This window comes from Meleagris gallopavo, chromosome 1, assembly GCF_000146605.3.
Source record: "Meleagris gallopavo isolate NT-WF06-2002-E0010 breed Aviagen turkey brand Nicholas breeding stock chromosome 1, Turkey_5.1, whole genome shotgun sequence".
Taxonomy (NCBI): domain Eukaryota; kingdom Metazoa; phylum Chordata; class Aves; order Galliformes; family Phasianidae; genus Meleagris; species Meleagris gallopavo.
In genome coordinates, this window is record NC_015011.2 from 45,941,420 (window position 1) to 45,960,945 (window position 19,526).

The 19,526-nt window shown below is 40.5% G+C and overlaps 1 protein-coding gene across 2 annotated transcripts in view; it reads left to right on the plus strand.

Moving 5' to 3' along the window:
- Nucleotides 1–19,526, plus strand: part of UTP20 (UTP20 small subunit processome component) — a 59,445-nt gene that overhangs the window by 6,086 nt on the left and 33,833 nt on the right. For both annotated transcript variants that reach the window (XM_010709539.3, XM_010709543.3), the window contains exons 9-25: nucleotides 888–1,034; nucleotides 1,559–1,693; nucleotides 3,125–3,202; nucleotides 3,884–4,065; nucleotides 5,525–5,680; nucleotides 6,208–6,296; nucleotides 8,323–8,428; nucleotides 9,652–9,802; nucleotides 10,240–10,302; nucleotides 10,629–10,787; nucleotides 11,669–11,745; nucleotides 12,971–13,050; nucleotides 13,745–13,988; nucleotides 14,673–14,876; nucleotides 16,553–16,643; nucleotides 18,392–18,477; nucleotides 19,020–19,145. In XM_010709539.3, the coding sequence (XP_010707841.1) occupies nucleotides 888–1,034; nucleotides 1,559–1,693; nucleotides 3,125–3,202; nucleotides 3,884–4,065; nucleotides 5,525–5,680; nucleotides 6,208–6,296; nucleotides 8,323–8,428; nucleotides 9,652–9,802; nucleotides 10,240–10,302; nucleotides 10,629–10,787; nucleotides 11,669–11,745; nucleotides 12,971–13,050; nucleotides 13,745–13,988; nucleotides 14,673–14,876; nucleotides 16,553–16,643; nucleotides 18,392–18,477; nucleotides 19,020–19,145 (2,174 nt within the window). The remainder of the gene's footprint in view (nucleotides 1–887; nucleotides 1,035–1,558; nucleotides 1,694–3,124; nucleotides 3,203–3,883; nucleotides 4,066–5,524; nucleotides 5,681–6,207; nucleotides 6,297–8,322; nucleotides 8,429–9,651; nucleotides 9,803–10,239; nucleotides 10,303–10,628; nucleotides 10,788–11,668; nucleotides 11,746–12,970; nucleotides 13,051–13,744; nucleotides 13,989–14,672; nucleotides 14,877–16,552; nucleotides 16,644–18,391; nucleotides 18,478–19,019; nucleotides 19,146–19,526) is intronic.

Below are 19,526 nucleotides of genomic sequence, written 5' to 3' on the forward strand. Positions count from 1 at the left end.
TTTGCCTCTGTTCACAAGAGACTGAAGAAGAGCTGTGTGTACTTACCAAGAAAACTGTTGTGTCCTGTTAGACTAGAATTGGGTTTTCTCTCCTTTGGAAACATGAACTTGAGTGACATATCTATGAGGAAAAAAATCCACCCTTTTTTTGGAAGTCCATAATGATCCAGCTGGCTGTGCTGCCTTGTGAGTGAGAAGGAAACCACTGTGGATGAGATTTAGAGCTCAGTCCCACATTTGGGCAGGGAGTGTTTGTAGTGTCTGCTTTGGCAGAGATTGGTATTGGAGGCCCATTGCTGGTCTTTCCTTCTGTTCTGCTGAATCAAATCTACTGGTGGTTCTAAAACAGCTTTGTAATGGTGAAGTAAAAGCTTCTTTCCCTCCAGTTCTCTTTACATCAGAGACTTGGGCTGTACTTGGAAAGCCAAGTTTAAGCCTCAGAGCCAGGTCCTGCAAGTCAGAGTGTGTGTTTTCTGTTTGTGCATTGCCATGTTGCATTGTGGTGGTTGCACTCTGAGGTCTGGAGGAGGAGAGTTGAGTGCCCAGGCTGTGGTGGGTCAGGATGATGCAGAACAAGCAAAGGGTTTTTACTTACCTGATCTCCATGTAGATGTTTTATTCCTAGGGACTGGGATTTGCTAAGAGAGATTGAAACCTTCTGCAAATGATGGCTGTCAGCTTTGCACCTCAGAAGGGTGAAATGGGAAACTGGAGGAAGTGGTACACATGCAAACCTAATTTAGGGCAGTCCTTCCAGCACTGACAAATAGTCCTATTTGTGTGGTACTTGAACTTCTAACTACCCATAGTTTGAAATGGAGAAGTAAATGAAACAGGGTCTGATCTTTTTTTCCTGAAGCATTTTGTTTTCTTTTTTCTGTAAGCAGGAGTCACTCTTAAACTTGCAGAGCAAAATAACTAAAGTCAATTGCTGCATGGCTTCAGAGCAGATGGAAAGGGTTCTGCAAGCATATCTGATCCTATTGGAACATGCAAATGGATCCAAAATCTCACAGCCAGAAGAAGTCTGTCAGGTAAGTCAGACCATCACTTTTCCTTACCTGCCAGAGAAGTACTGATTGAATCTGGAAGATGGATGGTCAGCTGAAGCATTCTGAAACACTCCTGATGCAATAACAGGCTTAGGATTTGTGTTATGTGAGAGATTTATGGGGGAGTATTGCTGCCTCTCTAGTTCCATGAGAATTTTCCTGTCACGTAATGCTTATGTAGTCTTCCTTAAAATAAGGAGGTGAAAAGTGAGATGCTGATGCTAGAGACCATGTTGTATTGTAATTCCTGCTGTTTTTGAAGGAGAGCTAGGTGCCCCTAGCCTCATGCCTGTGGTAGAGCAGTTCCACCAGATTCACATATATTTGACCCTGTGAATTCAGCTGTAGATTTCATGCCTTCAAACTTTGTCAGGGCTGTTTGTATTAATTTTTGTAGGCTGACGCTTAGAACACTGTATCCTCCTGCTCCGGGGCCTGTCTAGGTCATTCAGAGCAGACAGTCCCTGTCTTATTACATGAATACCAGTTCCTCTCTTTCATTCCAGGTTTTAATAAAAATGTTACAGACACCAGATCTCTTGTCATCTTGCTACAAGATCCTGCTGAACACCATTTCTGCATTACTGCTGGCCGAGAACATTCATTTACCTGACTCTTTGACCAAAGAAGCTATTGAAAAGGTAACAAAGACTTCTTACTGGAGAAATACGTGAGTCTAGGTTCCCTACAGCAGCCTTCAGATTTCAGGAAACTCCATTTCAGGCTGGGCAATAGGCTACAAGGTTCTCTTTAGCTTTTTGCACTGAAAAGGGAGAAAATGCCCAGTGCCTAAAATAATGCCTACTATGGTCTTGGGACTCCTTGAGAATCTTACACAAGCTGTCAGTCTGTTACAATGATGCCATTGTGGCAAACCTACTTGCAGTGGAAAACAGATCCTGCTTCAAACAACAACAGCCTGTAGTAAAGACAGAGTACAGAGAGGGATTGTGTTCTGTCGTAGATTGTGAGGCATATCAGTGAGTTGAACTGAAATATACTTCACTGAAAAAGTATATTTTTCACTAAGTTGACAGCGTAGGTTTGGCTTATGAGCATGGTTCAGGCAAATCTGACTTGAAAACTACAGGGTTAGGCAAATTTTAGTATAACCATTGCTCCTGAAACATTGACAGGATCAGTTGCATACATTCGTATAAAATGCAGTGTAGCGGATTGATCAGAGATGCTGCTACAGGGTGCTCTGCTTTGGTTTTCCTGTTGCAGTACCTGATAATTTTGCCATAGTTGTACTTTGTATTAAAAAAATGTATGGAAAATAAAGATGTTGTGTGATTTGCAATTGGAAAATAAGGCTGTTGCAATTGTTTAGAGAAGATCATGTGGACTTCAGTGTTGGCTTTTGCTGAAAGAGATTTGTTCTGCCTGTGTGTGGCAAGAGTGCAGTTTTGTTTGGGAGAGGTGATCCTTGAAACATTTGATTAAATTTGTGCGGGCTTCTGTTAATCTGAAGGAGGCTTAAAGCTGTCCTTATAATTTGAAGGGTCTGGGAAAGAAGCTGTGTGCGTATTTCTGTGTTGCACATCTCAGCGTTGAAAAGCACTGATTTCATGTGCAAACAGGGATGGTTTCCATCTTGTTCCCTTCAGAAGCCTATAGGTTGACTTCCCCCTTTTGCAGCCAACTATGGTGGAGTGGTATACCAGGATGTACGCATCAAGAACACTGAGTTAAAAGACCTTTTGGGCCTGAGCTTCTTTCTAATGGTTATAGCGTGTCTGTACTACAGTCAGAGAACTTTGAGCTTACATTTCCACATCACTTTAAAGAGATAGCTGAGCTGTCTTAGCACAGAGCCTGCTTGGACTTCACAGGGCTTCTTACAAGGGTTCTGCTGCCTCTATAGCTGAGCTGCCACTGGAAGTGGTATTGCTGGGTGTGGCTGTCTTAGAAACTCCGCTAGCTGTGAACAGAAAGCCAGGCAGGCATCTCAGAGTTTAGAGCACGGCTGATTGATAAACCAGGAAAAATATCTCTCGGATAATGGAAACGTAAGTATAGGATGTCTTTTCTTAATGTGTTCCTATCAACTTTTCATTTGCATCTTGCAGGTATTAGGAAGTGGAATTGAATGGTGCTTTCTTTTGGACTTTTCTGAAGCAATGTTCAAAATGAAGCAATTTGAGAGGGTAAGTGGAAGCTCTTGTCCATTTTGTTTATTTTTTGTTGCCAAAAGGAGCATAAGATATTGTGACGAGGACATCTGAACAGGAAAATCCTTCTGCAAGCGGAAAATTCATAGTATATTTATTTGCCTTGTTTGATGAATCACTTATCTGTATTGATATGCTGTTCGAACAAACTTTTAGTGTGGTAAGAATGAAAGCTTTACTTATGCCATTGTGTCAGAACTTCGTGGTCAGGGTGAAGAGGCTATCCATGTTCACAGAGAGAAGCTCATGTGGTGAGGAGCAAAGATGTGGATTTGTTTTAGATAGGATGAGGGGAAAATAAGTGGAAATGATGAATAAGGGACATCTGATAGATCGAGCCTGGAAATGGTGATCTGGAAGGAATGAAACAAATTAAAGGGAGTAGGGTATGAAAGCATAGTTGAGCATCTGGAAGATCCTGACTATGTTGGTTTTCTTGGGAGCAGACTGAGTTTTTACATCAAACTGCTGTCCTGTCTCCAAAAACAGAATGTCTATGTGCTGATGACTCAGAGCTTCAGAACTGATGAGAAGTCTGGTGCTTTGGTAGCTCATTTGTGCTTGGCTTCCTCTGTAGCTGATGTTATGTGCTCTTATGGTTTTGATGACAGTTACAGAAACGTTACTAAACTTTGATTTTTCTTTTTTCCCCTTCAGCACTTTCTTCCATGCTTTCTAAAGTACATTGAGCATTGCTTCTCTGACACAGATGCACTTAAAAAGGATCAGGCAACAGCAGTTCTGGCTAAACTCATTCTGGTGAAAGCAGAGCCTCCTACTGTTGGTTCAATGGCATTTGAAAAGTATCCTCTTCTTTTCACTGAATCATCATCCATCAGGTGAGGCTTCTCAGGTTTAGCAAACACTGCATGTGTCCGCATGGCTGCAGATTTGAAGGCCTGCAAGGTGATACAGTGGGATTCCATTTTCTTTTCTGAGATGATTTGAGAAGAGATACCGCTCTAGTGACCTCCTGTCTGTGCCATATTTGTGTATGAATATGACTTGTCCAGGAGCTTGCTGGAAGCAGTGCTGTAATCTTACCATAGAACACAGCTGGGTACCACAGTGTATATAATTAATCCAGATACAGCACTATGCTGGCACAGCTTGACTGCGTCTGGTTGCAGAGCTAAGTTGACTGCAGCAAGGTATTTGCTTTCCCACTGGAACCTGTTTGGAAGGATTTGAGTGACAGCAGTCAAGCACAGAATGACTATTACTAGGCTTATGATAAAGGCTGTTAACAATCACTCCAGCTCAAAACTTGCCTGCTGAGAGTGGTGACTGATGCTGACATTTATGTAAAATTTTATCGTTCCTAAAAGTAGTTCATTCTGTGAGTTTTCTTCTATTTTTACTGAGTGGAGGTATCAAGGTTTAGGGAACAGAAGGTTGTGAGTCAAAAATAATAATAAAAAAATAAAAAAAAGATTTTTCTCTTCTTATATTTTTAAAGAATATAAGAATTATTTAAAAAAATAATAAAATATTAAAATTTGTGGATTTTTCTAGCTTTTCAGTGATATTGAATACATAGCTGAGAGGATGTTGCTCCTACAATGTCAGTGTCTGAACTAAACTTCCTTTGCTGCAGATTAAATCCCTTGCTGCTTATCTTGTCTGCATGAAACATACAGAACAGATTATTTCATCCTCTTTGCATCCAGCTTTTACAAATAACAAACTTTGATCTTCAGAAACATCACAAATCGTTTCTGTGGACCAGCAATCCTAATTCCTTGAGGTTTATCTGATAAATTTTATTTCTTAAACCTCTAATCATTTTTTATGAGATGTTTTGTTAGCTGCTTGCTTTCTTGAAGAGTGGAGCTCATGGAGCTTTCCAACTGTGGTCTTGCAAATGCTGAGTGGAATGGAAAGGTTGCTTTCCATGAGATGTGAAGTACTCCTGTTTATGTATTCCAGTATAGTGTCAGCTCTTTGTGCTTGAAGATACGGCTTCGAATCTGGACTCAACTTGTGATTCCTTATAATTCACCAAACTGTTAGCTAGCTATTTTCTGTCTTCTGTTAATCTTTGCTGGTGTCTGGGTTGTTAATAAGTAAGAATCACTCTGAATCCTAGAGATGACTCTCAGGTGCTTCTCACCTTAGTTGTGAGGATGTCCAACTGAGAACTAGACTCTTTCCTTCTAGAAAGGCTTTTAAAATTGAAAATAAATTGAATTTATTGCATGGGAAACATGGTACATTTATATTGTGGGAGAAAAAGGAACAGTCTCTGATGTGCAGGGGGCTTAGTGGGTTGTTAAAACGTTTTAATTTTATTTCTAGCTCTAATACAAGACAACAAACAAGTAAAAGACAAGGAGGAAGGGCAGAAGTACCAGTGCTTGATCATGTGCTGTCTCTAATCCAGTTACAACAGAACGAAGACGTCACTGACCTTTCACAGCCTTGGGTTGCCTTGGTTGTACTGCCACATATTAGGTAAGGGATACTCTATGCTATTGCTGTATATTTCTGTAGTATTATCTACTTCACCATCTATCAAAAATCAGTTTACTAATGTAAGCTCAAGAGTTATTAACACTAGTTTGGGGTAACTGGGGTAAAAAGATGGACGAAAAAAAAGCTATGTGAAAATACTGGGTCCATGGTAAACTCAGGAGTGAGATATCAGTTTCTTGGCTGCCTGCTCCATTAAATTTAGTACACTAGCATGTGGAGTTGTTCCTGACACATTTTTGTTTCTGTTTTTTAAGCACCATTCTTTCTAGACAGCAGCGTTTTCAATAATTATTATATTCTTGCATGACAGAAGGCTTCAGAAAGAGCTTGCTCTTCTGCAGCTTAAATTGTGACTCAGAAATAGCAAATATGATTTGCTATTGATTTCAGACTTGGGATAACCTGTCTGTAATTTAACATGAGATAGATGTGAAAGAAAATATTTGTACGTGCCTAAGTGTGAGTGTTAACATAGAGATAAAAGGTTTCCCGTTTATTTTGAACAGACCAATGGACAAAGAAATGATTCTGCCCTGTGTGACAAGTTTTATAGATTCTCTGTTCACAGCCATTGACAAAGGAAGCCTCTGCAAAGGTCAGTTACTGTTAGTTCCTGCTCATTTGCTTTCTGTTGAGACCTAAGAGGGAGAATAAAAAAAGTAGTTTTGCTGATAACACAAAACATGAAAATGAATAGCAATAGCATTGTATCCAAATGTAGTGAGCAGTAAAACTAGAAAAGCAAAGCCTGGGAGAAGTACCCTCCAGGAAACAATTATGCAATTGCTGTTGGTAGTCATAATGGTGTGGCAGATGTTCCACAAAGTGGAGGGGGTACAAACTGAAGCCTGATTAAGATAATTGAGAAGAAAAATTAAGAGTCATATAAAAGAGAATGGAAATCCTTTCAAGCCAGATCCAGGCTGAAGCAGTCAAGTGAAGGAGAGACTATTGATTACAAGCTCCAATTAGACTGTTCTAAACCGATAGCTCAAATTTTGGGACCTTATCATCTTTGACATTTGCTTGTACAGCATCAGTAGTAAAATGATGTATCCTCCCTCTGGTCATGGGTGGTCACAGGAACCCTGCTGGTTGTCTTCTATTACTGGCCAGAAAAAAACAATCTTCTAGCTTAGCTTGTGTGGTACAGGGCAGTTGAGTACTCAGAGATCTCAAGCGTTTGGCTTTGTGACAAAGTATGAGCAAGTACTGGAATGCTCCAGTTTCAGTGCTTTTTCTTCTGTGGGTTGAAAGGGCTTACCTAGAGCCTGTCCTTTCTCCTTTGTAATCTCTTGATTAACATTGTTGACTATATCTGCTAACTGATTCTGCTGCCTTTTCTTTTCTGGTGTTTGTCAAGCATGGTCCTTTTTAATTTAGCTCTTTCTCCCATCCTGTTTACAGATTTTGCATGCTTTCATAATTATGTGACTAGTAATTATTTACTCTAGAAAGAAAATATCTGAACTTTTTTGTAGATTGCATTCTTGGTGGCTGCAATAGCAACTGTGCACCAGCTCTGTGTGTGCCCAAGAAGAGGCATGTTGCCATTTCCTCCTTTGCTGCTAAAGAAAAGATAACAAATGCAGTGTCAATCCTATGTTTCTTTCTTCTGTTGCCCTAAACTACGCTTCCTTACCTTCCTTTCAAACTGGTATTTCTGGGCGCATCCAGCCCTGTGCTCCCTGTTGGGTCTGCCTAGCCTCTGGCCTAAGGTATTGTGTATGTCCCAGAGCCAGTGGCTTTCTAAAGTTGCTTGAGAGTGCAGAAAACCAGGTTTGAAGCTGGGATACAGCTCAGGAAGAGACAAAGAAAGTAATAATTTATTTGAACAACCCAGTTGCCAACTTAAGGCTGGCAGGGAATGGAATTGCCCTTCCCCTTCTTGCCTGGAAGGGCTTTGAATGACCTGTACTGTTGGGAAACCCTCTATCCCCAGAGGAGGCTGGAGGTTTATGAAGGGGGTGCTGCTGCTATAACAACATTTGGTAAACCCAGCATCCACTCAGTAATAGGAATTCAGCCGTTAAGTGTATGGGACAGCTTTGAGGATCTCATACAGGGCCTGGAGTACCTCTTGTGTTCCTTTTGCACTGACTGTGGTGCCTGCAGGACTGTTTCTCATTTCTCACTCCTTTCCCCCAGCTGCTGTTGCACAGCAGTTTTCCCCGTCCTTAAATCTGCAGCAGGGTCCTGCTGGAACAGCTGGAGCTGGCTCTTCTCACAGAGCCCTCTCTGCAGTCTCCCCAGCACTCAAACTTGGTCATATAAGATCAATACAGCCATTTTGTAGCATAAAGCCAAGGCTTCTGTGACAGTGCTTAGTTAGCTCCGGACCTCATCTCCACATATACATGGGTGTGATGGAGGCAGATGCAAGCTGGGAGCTGCTTACAGCCTGCAACAGTGGCTTGCTAGAGTAGGCATTTACTCTGTTAGCCAGAGAAATGTTTCCTTTATGGGTTATAAGAGTTAGAAAATACACATATCAGTTCTGGAATCCATGTGTTACTCTATTTCTGTGATTCTAGCTATTTCAGGGAGGGCAGTCACCCTGCAAGCATGAGTCGTTGAGACCTGAGTAAATACACACACTGTTCTTGTTCTCTCTGCTCCAGGAAGTTTGTTTGTGGCCTGCCAAGCTGTAAGTACTCTTCTCAGCTTGACAGAGTCTTCTGAAATACTCCATTTGTTGCCTGTAGAGCGTGTCAAGAACTTGGTGACGTAAGTAAGCTCTGCCTGTTCTGTGATTCTCAGAGATTTTCCTTCATATGGCAAAGAGTTGACTTACCTTATATGTAGAAGCACATTAATGCCTTTTTGTGAGTTGTCTGTTCAGTTACACTAGCATGTTACTTCAGTATTGTGATAATTTAAGGCAGCAATGTTGTAGGCGCTATTTAGAGAACTGTATAGGTATAACACCTGTTCGGTGGTATTTTTCTGCAAACCCAAGCTTTCTTAGCCAACTGCAGCATAGTTTGTTAAATATGTTGCTTCTAGTTTTTCTAGAGCACTACACTTAGTACTGGTGTCTTCTTTATAATAACATTATACATTATAATAACAAAAGAGGCAGTAACAGTGCATTCTGAGTTGTGTCAAAAGCTTGAGATTCAGCAGTCTGCTGGCAGTGTTGGGATTCCTTTGTGTCCTTACATATCTACCTGTATGTTTGCTTCACAGTGGGAGTATGCTCAGTTGTTTTTTCATATACTCAGTTTTAGTTATTACAATTCCCTTCTACTTAAAACTAACACACGTAACCGAATGAGTTGAGAGATTGAGGGAGGCTGTTGATCTCTCTCCAGCAAATCCTGCTGAATTTGTCATCTCCCATCATTACTCTGCTTAGAGCATTTCCAAGTCTTTGGTGGCCTGAGCTTCAAAACATCCTGCTTAGATAAGAAAGCATGCTGGCCATATCTGGGGCATGATGGAGGCAAAACAACTTGCCCAGATAAAACAGGAAGTCTTGGCAGGGAGTTTCATTGTAATGCTTTTGTGCCGTATTTGTGCTGGGTGTGTAAATCCCTCTTGGAACAAGGGATGTTGGCTGGCATTAGGAGGTTTCCCTGTGAATAAGCAAGATTCCTGCTGACAGTAGAACTGATAGCCCACCTAGACCCTTATGTTTCTTTTCCATTGCAGTTGATCACTAACCAGGCACCTAGGCAGTGGCAGCAGATTTGTTTTCTGAAGCTGTCTGTATGTGGGTTCAGCTGACCAGCCCCAGCTTGATAGGCCTAATTATTACAAAGGGGGGAATCTCATATCTCTGAATCTGCTTTGGGTACTGTCTTTGAGGCTATGTGCCATGTGTTGGTGAATTCTGGCTTCACCATCCTGAGATCCCTTAATGCTGTTATTGTCACTGCTGCCTTGTTTTCAAATATCTGTATTGTTACAATGCTCTCTGTATGCTAATAAAACACTCTTTGTTTTAGCACTTTCCCTTCAGACCCATCAGCGTTGCTCCTGGCTGATCTCTATTATACAAGACTGGCATTGTGTGGCTGCCAGGACCCTCTTTCCCAAGGGAACCTAATGGACTTGTTTGAGAAGTTGCAGCCTAATATCTCCACTGGTATTTCCAAGGTAATCTGCCTTCTTTTTTTTTTTCCTTTTTTTCCTTTTTCTTTTTTAGCACATACTATATGGTTTGTATTTTACATAGCAATTTAAGTAAGCTAGATTAAATGAGAAAGACTGTTAGGAGAAATGTGAGACTGTAAAAGAATTGCTTCTATAGCATTTGTTTGTATCTGTTTTTCTAAGAGGCTGCCACAGGGCATGAGTTTGCAGAAGTCTTAGCCCTGGGAGGCTTGCTTCTTCCCTAGAGGTGAAAGCAGATCAGAAGTCTACTGTATTTGTTCTGAGTTGCCTGCTAGACCAGAGGAGCTCATCTGTTTCTCAGCTTTGCAAGGAACCTGGTGAAATCAACATCCTGTGCAAGACATTAACCTCTGTGTAACTGTGTATGTGCAGTTTGCATTCTCCTGCGTGCTTCTCACATATGTTTCCACTTTGGACAGGTCCGACTCTTAACTATCCGTATTCTAAACCACTTTGAGACTCCACCTTCTACAGTAATGGTGGTAAGGCTAAAACTTCTCACTTAACATTTTGAATCAGTCTGATTTTTATGATTGTGAACCATTGCCTGCTTTTCAGGAGCAGAGCATGTTTCTTTCCAAGACTGTGCTCTGGTTTTGTGCTTTCACATTCCAGTTTTATCTTTTATCTCTTTGCCCTCTAATGTTTTCACATGTGTAAGTTCTGGTCCCTAAGTGATGAAAACCGGAACAAACATCTTGACTTTGTTTTCTGATTCAAAGTAGCTCAGACTCTGTTTAGTTCTTGAGATATCTTTCTCAAGAAGAAAAGGATAGTCCAACAAAATGTGTGTCACTTGTTTGTTCAGGGTGATGGCACAGGGGACCTCCAGTCAGTATTTGCCATACTGCTCCAAGCAGAGCTTGTGCCAGCAACAGTCAATGATTACAGAGAGAAACTTCTCCATTTGAGGAAACTGAGATGTGATATAGTGCTGTCTGCAATACCAAGTGGATCTTTGCAGGAGGTAAGTAGTTTTTGTCAGTTGGCATTTGTCACATTCCCATATTCCAATACTTCCATTCCATGAATTACAGAGATTTTAACAAGAGTTAAAAAACAAAAAATAAAAAATGAATTAGATCCCAGATCATAGCTCTCGTTTGTCCTTGAGACTATTGTATTTTCTTGAGCAATGGTGGTATCTAGATAAATGGCCCACAAACAGTTTGATCGGGTATTATGGAAAGGAGGACAACTCATTCTAGGGAGAAGTGAATCGTCAGCAAATGTAAAATTGTGACCTTGCCATACACTCAGCTTGGTTCAACATCGGTAGGATTCCTTCTGGCCACTGGCAAACATAGCTTCTGGATCTTGCTGCAGAGTGATACTCTGGTCGTCCATCTGGCTGTTACGTCTCCTGTACAGTTGTGCAAAAGGAGCTCTCACTCTCATTTTGTAGATGCTGGAAGGGTCACATTTCTACTAGTAAAACATTCGTGGAGGGAGGAAGGGAGGATTTTTTTCATTATTATTTTTATGGCTGTGGTAATACTTCTGTTTATTAATTCATTTATTGCCTTGACTTGTGAGCTCCTCAGAGGAGGAGTTATAGGTTGGTCCATCTGCATTTAGCATTGCGGTACAGAACTGGCTTTTGCCCATTCACAGTACATAGATGTGGTGGATAGATATCAGTGCAGCTTAGAGTAAGCAGGATCTACAAATTTTATCATGTAGCTATGAGACAAAAAAAAAGTGTGTAACTTGATTCATTACAAGTAGACTTCTGAGAATTTCTTAGATCGAAATTTCTTCTTTGAGAAGAGGAAAGGTTAAAGGAGGTTGGTTAGTCTTTAACTGTTGTTTTTAACTTCTGAACAAGATGGTTCTATGTCATTCTAGGTGCCTCTTCGATATTTACTGGGAATGTTTTATATTAACTTCAGCCCTCTCTGGGATCCTGTAATTGAACTTGTAACGTGAGTATATGTGACTGGATGCTGCAGTCTGTGCTTGTTTCACAGAACATTTTCTTCCATTGAAGGCTGAGGGCAATCTCATTGTGGTCTACAGCCTCCTCTCAAGAGGGAGATGCTGAGTTCTTTTCTCTGATGACTGCAGCAGGGCCCAAAGGAGTAGCATGGAACTGCTTCAGGGGAGGGTCAGGTTGGGTGTTGGGAAAAGGTTTTTCATCAGATAGTTGCTGGGCCCTGGTGCGGGCTACCCAGGGCAGTGGGCACAGCCCCAGGCTGATGGGGTTCAGGGAGCATCTGGTCAACACTCTCAGACATATGATCTGAGTTTTCAGTTACCCTGCATGGAGCCAGTAGTTGAGTTTGATGGTCCTCGTGTGTTGCTTACAATTCAGGGTATTCTCTGATGACTGTTCTGCGAACAAAAGCTGAGGTTAAAATGTCTGATTTGAAGAGATTTATGCATGAGAGACTTTGTGTGAAATCTTTCAAAATGATTTGCTCTCTCATATTATAATACATGTAGCGTGTTTTTAGTTTTAGTTTTTAACTTAATTTTTGAATTTTTTTCTCACTATTAAAAGGAATTTGCAACGAATATAATTAAATAACATCAGAGTTTGAGTCCAAGATGGCAAGATTTGATTAATGTTTCACAAAAGCCCAAGGAACAGAAGGCGCCTTTCAATTTTCCCATCTCCTGACTTTTCTGTCCTTACTAGAAAACCTCTAAGTTCTACTAAAGAGTAGTAGGGAAGTTGTACCATGACATCTGCAGAGCTGAATATTGAAGTAAATATCTCTGCTTTCAGCATTACGTTATCTCTTTTTTTTTTTCTCTATGTATTATTAGAAAGGATGAGATTTGTCCCATCAAACTATTGAATTGATAAAGTAATATTAAACCAGCTCTCCTAAAGATACATTGACGCTAATTCTTCCTTTGGTTCTGTATGATATTGCTGTGGATATCAGTGGAAAGCTCAAGAACGTTTTTAGTCAATTTGAGTTTGTTTGAAGTCATGGGATACAACCCGCTTATTTTAATAATTGACATTTGGGATTCATGAATGAGGGCAAGGAAGTGCTACAGCTGTGTCCTGCAGATGTCCTATCTTCGGACACTCTCATTAAAGCTGTGATCAAAGCCTTTGATTGCATTAGCTGTTAGCTTCCCTTGATGCATGGTTTTTCTTTTTTCTTTTAATTTCACGCTCTTATGTTTTGTTAGTTCTCATGCAAAGGAAATGGAGAATAAACAGTTCTGGAAGGTCTTTTATGAACATCTGGAGAGGGCTGCTGCCTATGCTGGTAAGTCTTAGCTCTTAAATGGTATTTTGAGTAACCCAGCTAATTGTGAATGACACATGACTGTGTTTTTGTGTCCCAAATTTACACGTGATAGAGGAATTTGGAACCAGAGCTCTTGACTGCCATTGTCATGTCCAGGGCAGGAATGCAGACGCTTGAGAGAGAACTGTGCCTTCTTTTGTCCTAAATAGCAAGAAGTAGATAGAAATGTCCCCCATATGAGGGGAGTCGCATGTTTTGGGGAGCTATGCAACAACTTCATCTCTGCCTAAGTCTGGCTTTTTCCAGTTTGATAGGAGCAATGAAGAAACTTGTATAATGGAATACATCATCTTTCTATTACATGATTGAGTGGAATTCCTGCAGGCGTTACGCCTTTCTTGACTGAACTCTGTGTAATCTTGAGATGTATCTATGAATGTGTGGAATCTGTGATTTCACAGTAGAGATGTGAGCATGCAGCCTTTTGTGGATTTCACTGTTATTCAAGAGAATTGAACTCATTTAAGCTGTCAGGGCTGTAAGACATCCTGGAGTACTTCCTAAGCAACGTGGGCCTTTCAGGTCAGAGTTAAACATAGTTGTCTGAGCAGATGCTTGGCATCAGGAGTCTTACTTTCATAACGGGGTGCAGATCTCTTTCTGCTGACTGGAGTAACTTGAAGATATTTACTTCATAACATCTGTTGTATAGAAATGGAACTGCAAAATGAATTGGATGAACAGGAGGAAAACATCAATGAAACTGAAAGCGAGAAGATACCAGAAGGAGGGGTGGGCACTGTCTTCCTGGAGCAGCTGGGGACAAGAACAGACTGCAGCGAGCGGTTGGACCACACAAACTTCCGCTTTCTGCTGTGGAAAGCATTAGAGAAGTTCCCAGACAGGGTGGAGCCCAGGTCGAGGGAACTTTCCCCACTTCTTTTGAGGTTCATTAGGTAAGTACTTTTCACATATTCTTTGGGAAGACACACTGCTTTCTGTTGATTTTGGTGTTGCTGAGCTTTGAGTCAACAGCTAGTTCTTTATAGACTATTTCCTAAATGCATTCCTGATATGATACCTGTTCCCAGCTAACATAACTTTTCGATTGAAAAGTGGATTCTGTTAGAGAATGATGCACGTGGGGTAGATGTGATATCGTGGCAGGGAAGAGTTTCTAATGGTCCTTTTCTATAATTAGAATGCTTACGTTTTGCTTGCCTTCCTGGAAAAATAAACTGCACTGTGCTAGGTTAGTTTCCTGCATTTTCTCTCACACTGCCATACATGCTGTTCATTGCTCACTCTAGCAAACACAACCCCCCTTTCCCTGCACAAAGCCTCTTTACAGAATTCTCATAACTCATTGATTCTCTTTTCCCCTTTCCACCTCGTACCTCCAGTATTCTCTAATGTGTATGACTACTGCCTTGCATCGCTGCAGCTTGTAGGCAAAGAAGCTTGTACTTGGTGAAAGACACTCCTTTAAGAGTTTTTAGCTGTACAGCATCCCAAAACACAGCAACATGAACTGGATTGTACAGTTTGAATATGTACTTGCCCTGAAACCCTGAAAAAATGCTTTTTAATTCTTTTCTTTCTTTTTTTCTTCTTTTTTTTTTTTTTTTTTTTAAACAAAGAAATGAATACTACCCAGCAGATTCGTTAGTGGCTCCAACTCAGGATCTTAGAAAGAAAACTACTGGTACAGTCACAGCAAAAGAAGTATCAGGTGAAGAGGTTAGTGATGTTAATATGGAGGAGGAGGACGAGGAGGAAAAGGAAGAAGGAGAACCGATTACTGTAGGGCTTCCAAAAAAGAAAACAAGAAGAGCTGCTGCTAAGTAAGTATTTTTAGTTTTCTGTTCCTAGTGATTTCATGGGAAGTTAGATTCAGTGGTTCCTGCCAAGATAAAAGCTATATGTGGGCATATTCATTTTTCTTCTTTTGCTTGCACTTTTTTTCAGTGGACTTTAAGAATTTTAAAGTCATAAATTCTGCTTGTATAGTGCCATACAAAGGACCTGTTCGGGCTTTATCATTATATCATTATACCTGATAAGCAGTGGTTTTGTTACTTTAAGTGATGTGGTATTCTGAAGCCATTTTGAAGCTCCCTTAGCTTCTCTGTTTGTATCTTTTGATCTTTTAAAACCATGGACGTTGCCAAACACTTTGAAGATTCAGACTATTCATTTAGGTATTTTTGATACTGGCATCCTGTTATTATCTACCTGTTAAATATCTTGATCCCACTTGTCTTCTTGTGGACACAGGTTGTTATACTTTTTTTTTTCATTTGCTGATACAAAGCTCCATGGCATTGTAATGTCACTGTTTTACAATACTGAATACTTAGAGGAAGTGGGTCTATATGAATTCTGTGTGATTTCTTTAGTGTAGTCTCTTTAAGTTGATAACATCTGTCAAAGTGTCCATTACAAGCAATTTATTTACATTTGGATTCTGCCTGTTTTTGTTGTTGTTTTTGCAAAGAATGGTGCTGGTAATCACAGAGAACTTCAAAATATTACCTTACATGTTGATATGTAATCCCAGGTTCCTTAAAGGTGAACAAAATCCTTTGATTTTGTTCTCAGGTTCTGGCATACATCTACAATTTAGCAGCAGTAAAAATTCAGTGACAGTTGAAGATTTTTATAAAAAATAAAAATCAAAGCAAAACTTCCATCTCAGAATGTCCATGTACTTAAGTAGAAGCATTAGTTCCTCCTAGTGGTAACAAGTCTATAAAAGATTTGCTGGAGACATGTTAATGAGTTCTGGAGTGACCTTTTTTTGTCTGGGCCCTGGCAGAGCTGCTGCCAGCTCTGTGCTACTGACCTGGCGCTCTCACTCATGATGGCTCACTTCTAGCTGGTGTGGCAGGAGAACCCCTGGCTGCCCTGTGCTCCTTGTGGGGTCGCTGGCCGATGTTTGGCTCAGCCTAGCTGAACATCTGGGGAGTTGAGTGTAAACCACTTTGGGTAGCCACTGTATGGGGACAGCCTCTGCCTACCCCACAGCACATGTGGTAGATGATATCTTACATTTTCTTTACCTCTGGAGTCGCCTCTCTCCAGGGGGGCAGATTTAGGGGTGGCAAAGCCTCTTCTATAGGAACTTCTTCTTGACATGCCTGCAGCATGGCATAAATCCAGCCCAGTCTGTGGCTAAATGCAGTCCTTTATGTTGATAGGAGTTAAGGACAGGTAAATAACAAGAGAAATTCAAGTTTGAAGTTCCAGGCTGGGCTGGAAAGAAGAAGTAAGCCACATCCTAAGTGTATTCCTTTCACACCAAGGACCAAGCCCATCTGGTGCTACTGAGGAAGTGGCCTCTTTGCAGTGAGATGACAGCTAGGAGAAACTGCGTAGGCGAGAGAGCAGGATACAGCCTGCCATATCTCTGAAATGGATACCTACAGACTTGGGATCCTGTTGGGTTTTCCTTCTTGTTAATCAACTTTATAAAAAGTTTCTCTAATGTTGTGATAATTTGTTTTGTTTTGTTTTACAGGCAACTGATAGCTCACTTACAAGTTTTCTCTAAGTTCTCCAATCCTCGTGCATTGTATCTGGAGCAGAAGTTAAATGCATTGTATACCCAGGTACTTGCTGGCATTTAGAATAATTGCTCATAAATGCAGCCTTTCTTTTCTGAATGCAGTGCCTGCAACTGTAAAACCCTGTTGTTTTCTGAACTCAGCCATGTTAGCTGGAAAAGGAGCTGTGCTTGATCAGGCTTCAGGTGAAGTGAGCCACTTAGCAAAAACCTGCTTTTGAGATAACTGACTCAGTTTCTCAGGAGTGGGTCATATGAATGGATCTGGCAACTGAAAAAGTAATGGGCTTTCGTGGTGTGGAAACATGGCTGTAAGGAGAGCAGGAGGCACAGCAAGATCTGGAAGAGAATTTTGAATCCAAAGCCTGGTGATGAGCTGAAGGCATTTGTTATTGTCATACAGTGTTATATCAATAGAGAGCATGGTTGATGTGAAGAACAGATCAAATTGTTGGAGGCCTACAGCTGTCAACATTTGTCATTGTGACTTGTGAGGTACAAAATGTATTAAATTCAAGATCTTCATCCTGTCTAGCATCTGGAGAAGGTAGCAACAGTAGTCATCATTATGAAAAAACAAACTTATATGGAAAGAGAGAGGAGATACAAATCTCTCTTGTGTGTGTCTCTCTTTTTCCTTTGATTGGTTCTAGTGGCTGACGGTAGCAGTCCTTTGCCTAGCATACATATGTACGTTGGCTGTGCATAGTGTATTACTCACTGCCATTATCAATAAAATAGAAACTGAAGATAAACAGACATTAAGTGAAAAAGAGGCAAACAAGAATTAAATAGCAAGCCTAGGCAATCTTTGTCTAACCAAGGCTCTATTCTAATGTTGAATAAGTAAAGCAAGAAAACGAATCTAAAAGTGAGATGCACCCTTAAGAGTTCATTTCATTACCTATGTCATATTTTGTTGGTTCTGGATTTGTTCAGATATCTGAGTTTTCTCTCAGTTTGTGTTCTCTGACAATGGGCTGTAGAACTATATTAAATGGTGTGAACCTACTAGTTCTCTGCTGTAGGTTCTTTCTGGTTCTTGTTGTGGAAGTTGCAAGGTCCATTTGTTCCCAAACTAGAGAATCTCTGAGGAGTATCAACTCTGGTTCAGTCAACCTCAGAATTTTGCACAAGCACAGTTGTTTCATGCGTTTACATATTCTTGGGAAAATACAGAGCAGATGTGTACAATGTGTCACTATATTTATCACTGGTGTGTCCGTTTGTCAAAAGAACATTGTAGCAGAGTGGCCTTTGATGATTCCAGCATGTGCTGTTTAGTAGGAGAGCTGATAAGAATGCAGCTTGGGGAAATAATGTGTATTTCGTGGTGCCCGGGCTGTGAGGATTCATCTTCTAGAGAAGGTGAATCTCAGTGAGGCCTTGTATGTCAGGTCTGATGAGTACTTTGTTTATCAAAAGAAGGAAAGGCATGTGTCTTGGGTTGGTTTGAGTAGCCTGCTATTTAATTTGGTCTTACTAGATGCACAACTGAGGCTGAAAACTCAAGCTGATGGTGGCCCAAAAGATGATTGTGAAAAAAACAATTATAACTTGGCTACTGGGGTTGAGGGGCTGGGGTTAGTGTATAAACTGCCAACAGCTACTTTTATGAGTGACAATTGTATTTACACATCTCAGTGTTAGACTTGCAATGCATGTTCTGCTTTTATTTTGGCAGAGTAATCCAAAACGTGCTTGAGTTTGGAAGTTTTGGATTGTTCAACTATTTTTGTTAGGCAGTTCTGCAATTCTGGTTATGGCTCATTTCCCTTCTTTTGTCACCTGCAGTTACTGTCCCATCAAGACCAGAGTGTGCAGAGAATAGCTCTTGACTGTATCATGACATACAAGCATCCTCATCTACTGCCATACAGGTAAAAATCTTTGCGTTATTTTAGTGTCAGGAATAAATCTGATGTCATACATCTGCTTGGAATCACTTGCCTCAGATAGAGACATCCTTGCTTATGTTTGTTGAAGAAACATAAATTCTAATCTTAGCCAGCTGTATTTTTCCTATCTAAAACAGAAAATAAGGCCATAAGGAAGTTGTATGTCAGTGTGTCTTTTTTGGCAAAAAAGAAAAATGGCAATAGTTTCATTTTGTCACAAATGTGCTCAGCAGTTGCATCATTTTTCAAAGAGGTCTTTTGTTGCAGTGGTTTATAACCACCTAGTGAAAACAGCTGCATAAAACTGTAGCTGGTGATGGAATGTTCTCTTCAGAACATATTTGGAAGATACTTCTTACATGATTAGCTTAAACTTGCTGAGTTTTAAAAAGGCTGGGAACACTACGCTTTATGAATTTGTATACGGCATAGATAGGAAGGCAGAGATAGGTAGGGGGGTGTGTGAGTGTCTGTTTATTCTTACAGCCCCCACCTACCCAACAAATGATATTTGTTACTCTCAGGGAGAACTTGCAAAGACTGCTGGAGGACAAGAGCTTTAAAGAAGAAATAGTCCATTTCAGCATTTCTGAGGAGAACACCATCGTAAAAATGGAGCATCGACCACATCTTGTCCCTGTTCTGATGAGGTTTGTTACAAACTGCTGGGGTGAAGGTTTCATGTCAAAGTACTGTGAGCAGAGATGTGATGCTGCTACTACTCATTTTAAAGAGTTGAGATAAATCTGGGGTTAATGATATAGTTTGACGTTGTAGTTTGTGATCTTATACATAGCTTCCTTCTTAATGCCACTATGCAATGTGTTAGGCAATTGGTGTCCTCTTAAAAAACAGTATTTTGCTAAATACTGTTTCTTCTAAGGCTTACAGAATACTGTGAGGCATTCCAATTCATCATTTATTACCATTTATTCTTACTAAGATATAATATGCAGATTGTATAGATTGCTTCTTTGGCAGTGAATACCCTCAAGCTAGCCTGCTGGTATTTTAGCTTTGTATCTGAAGTC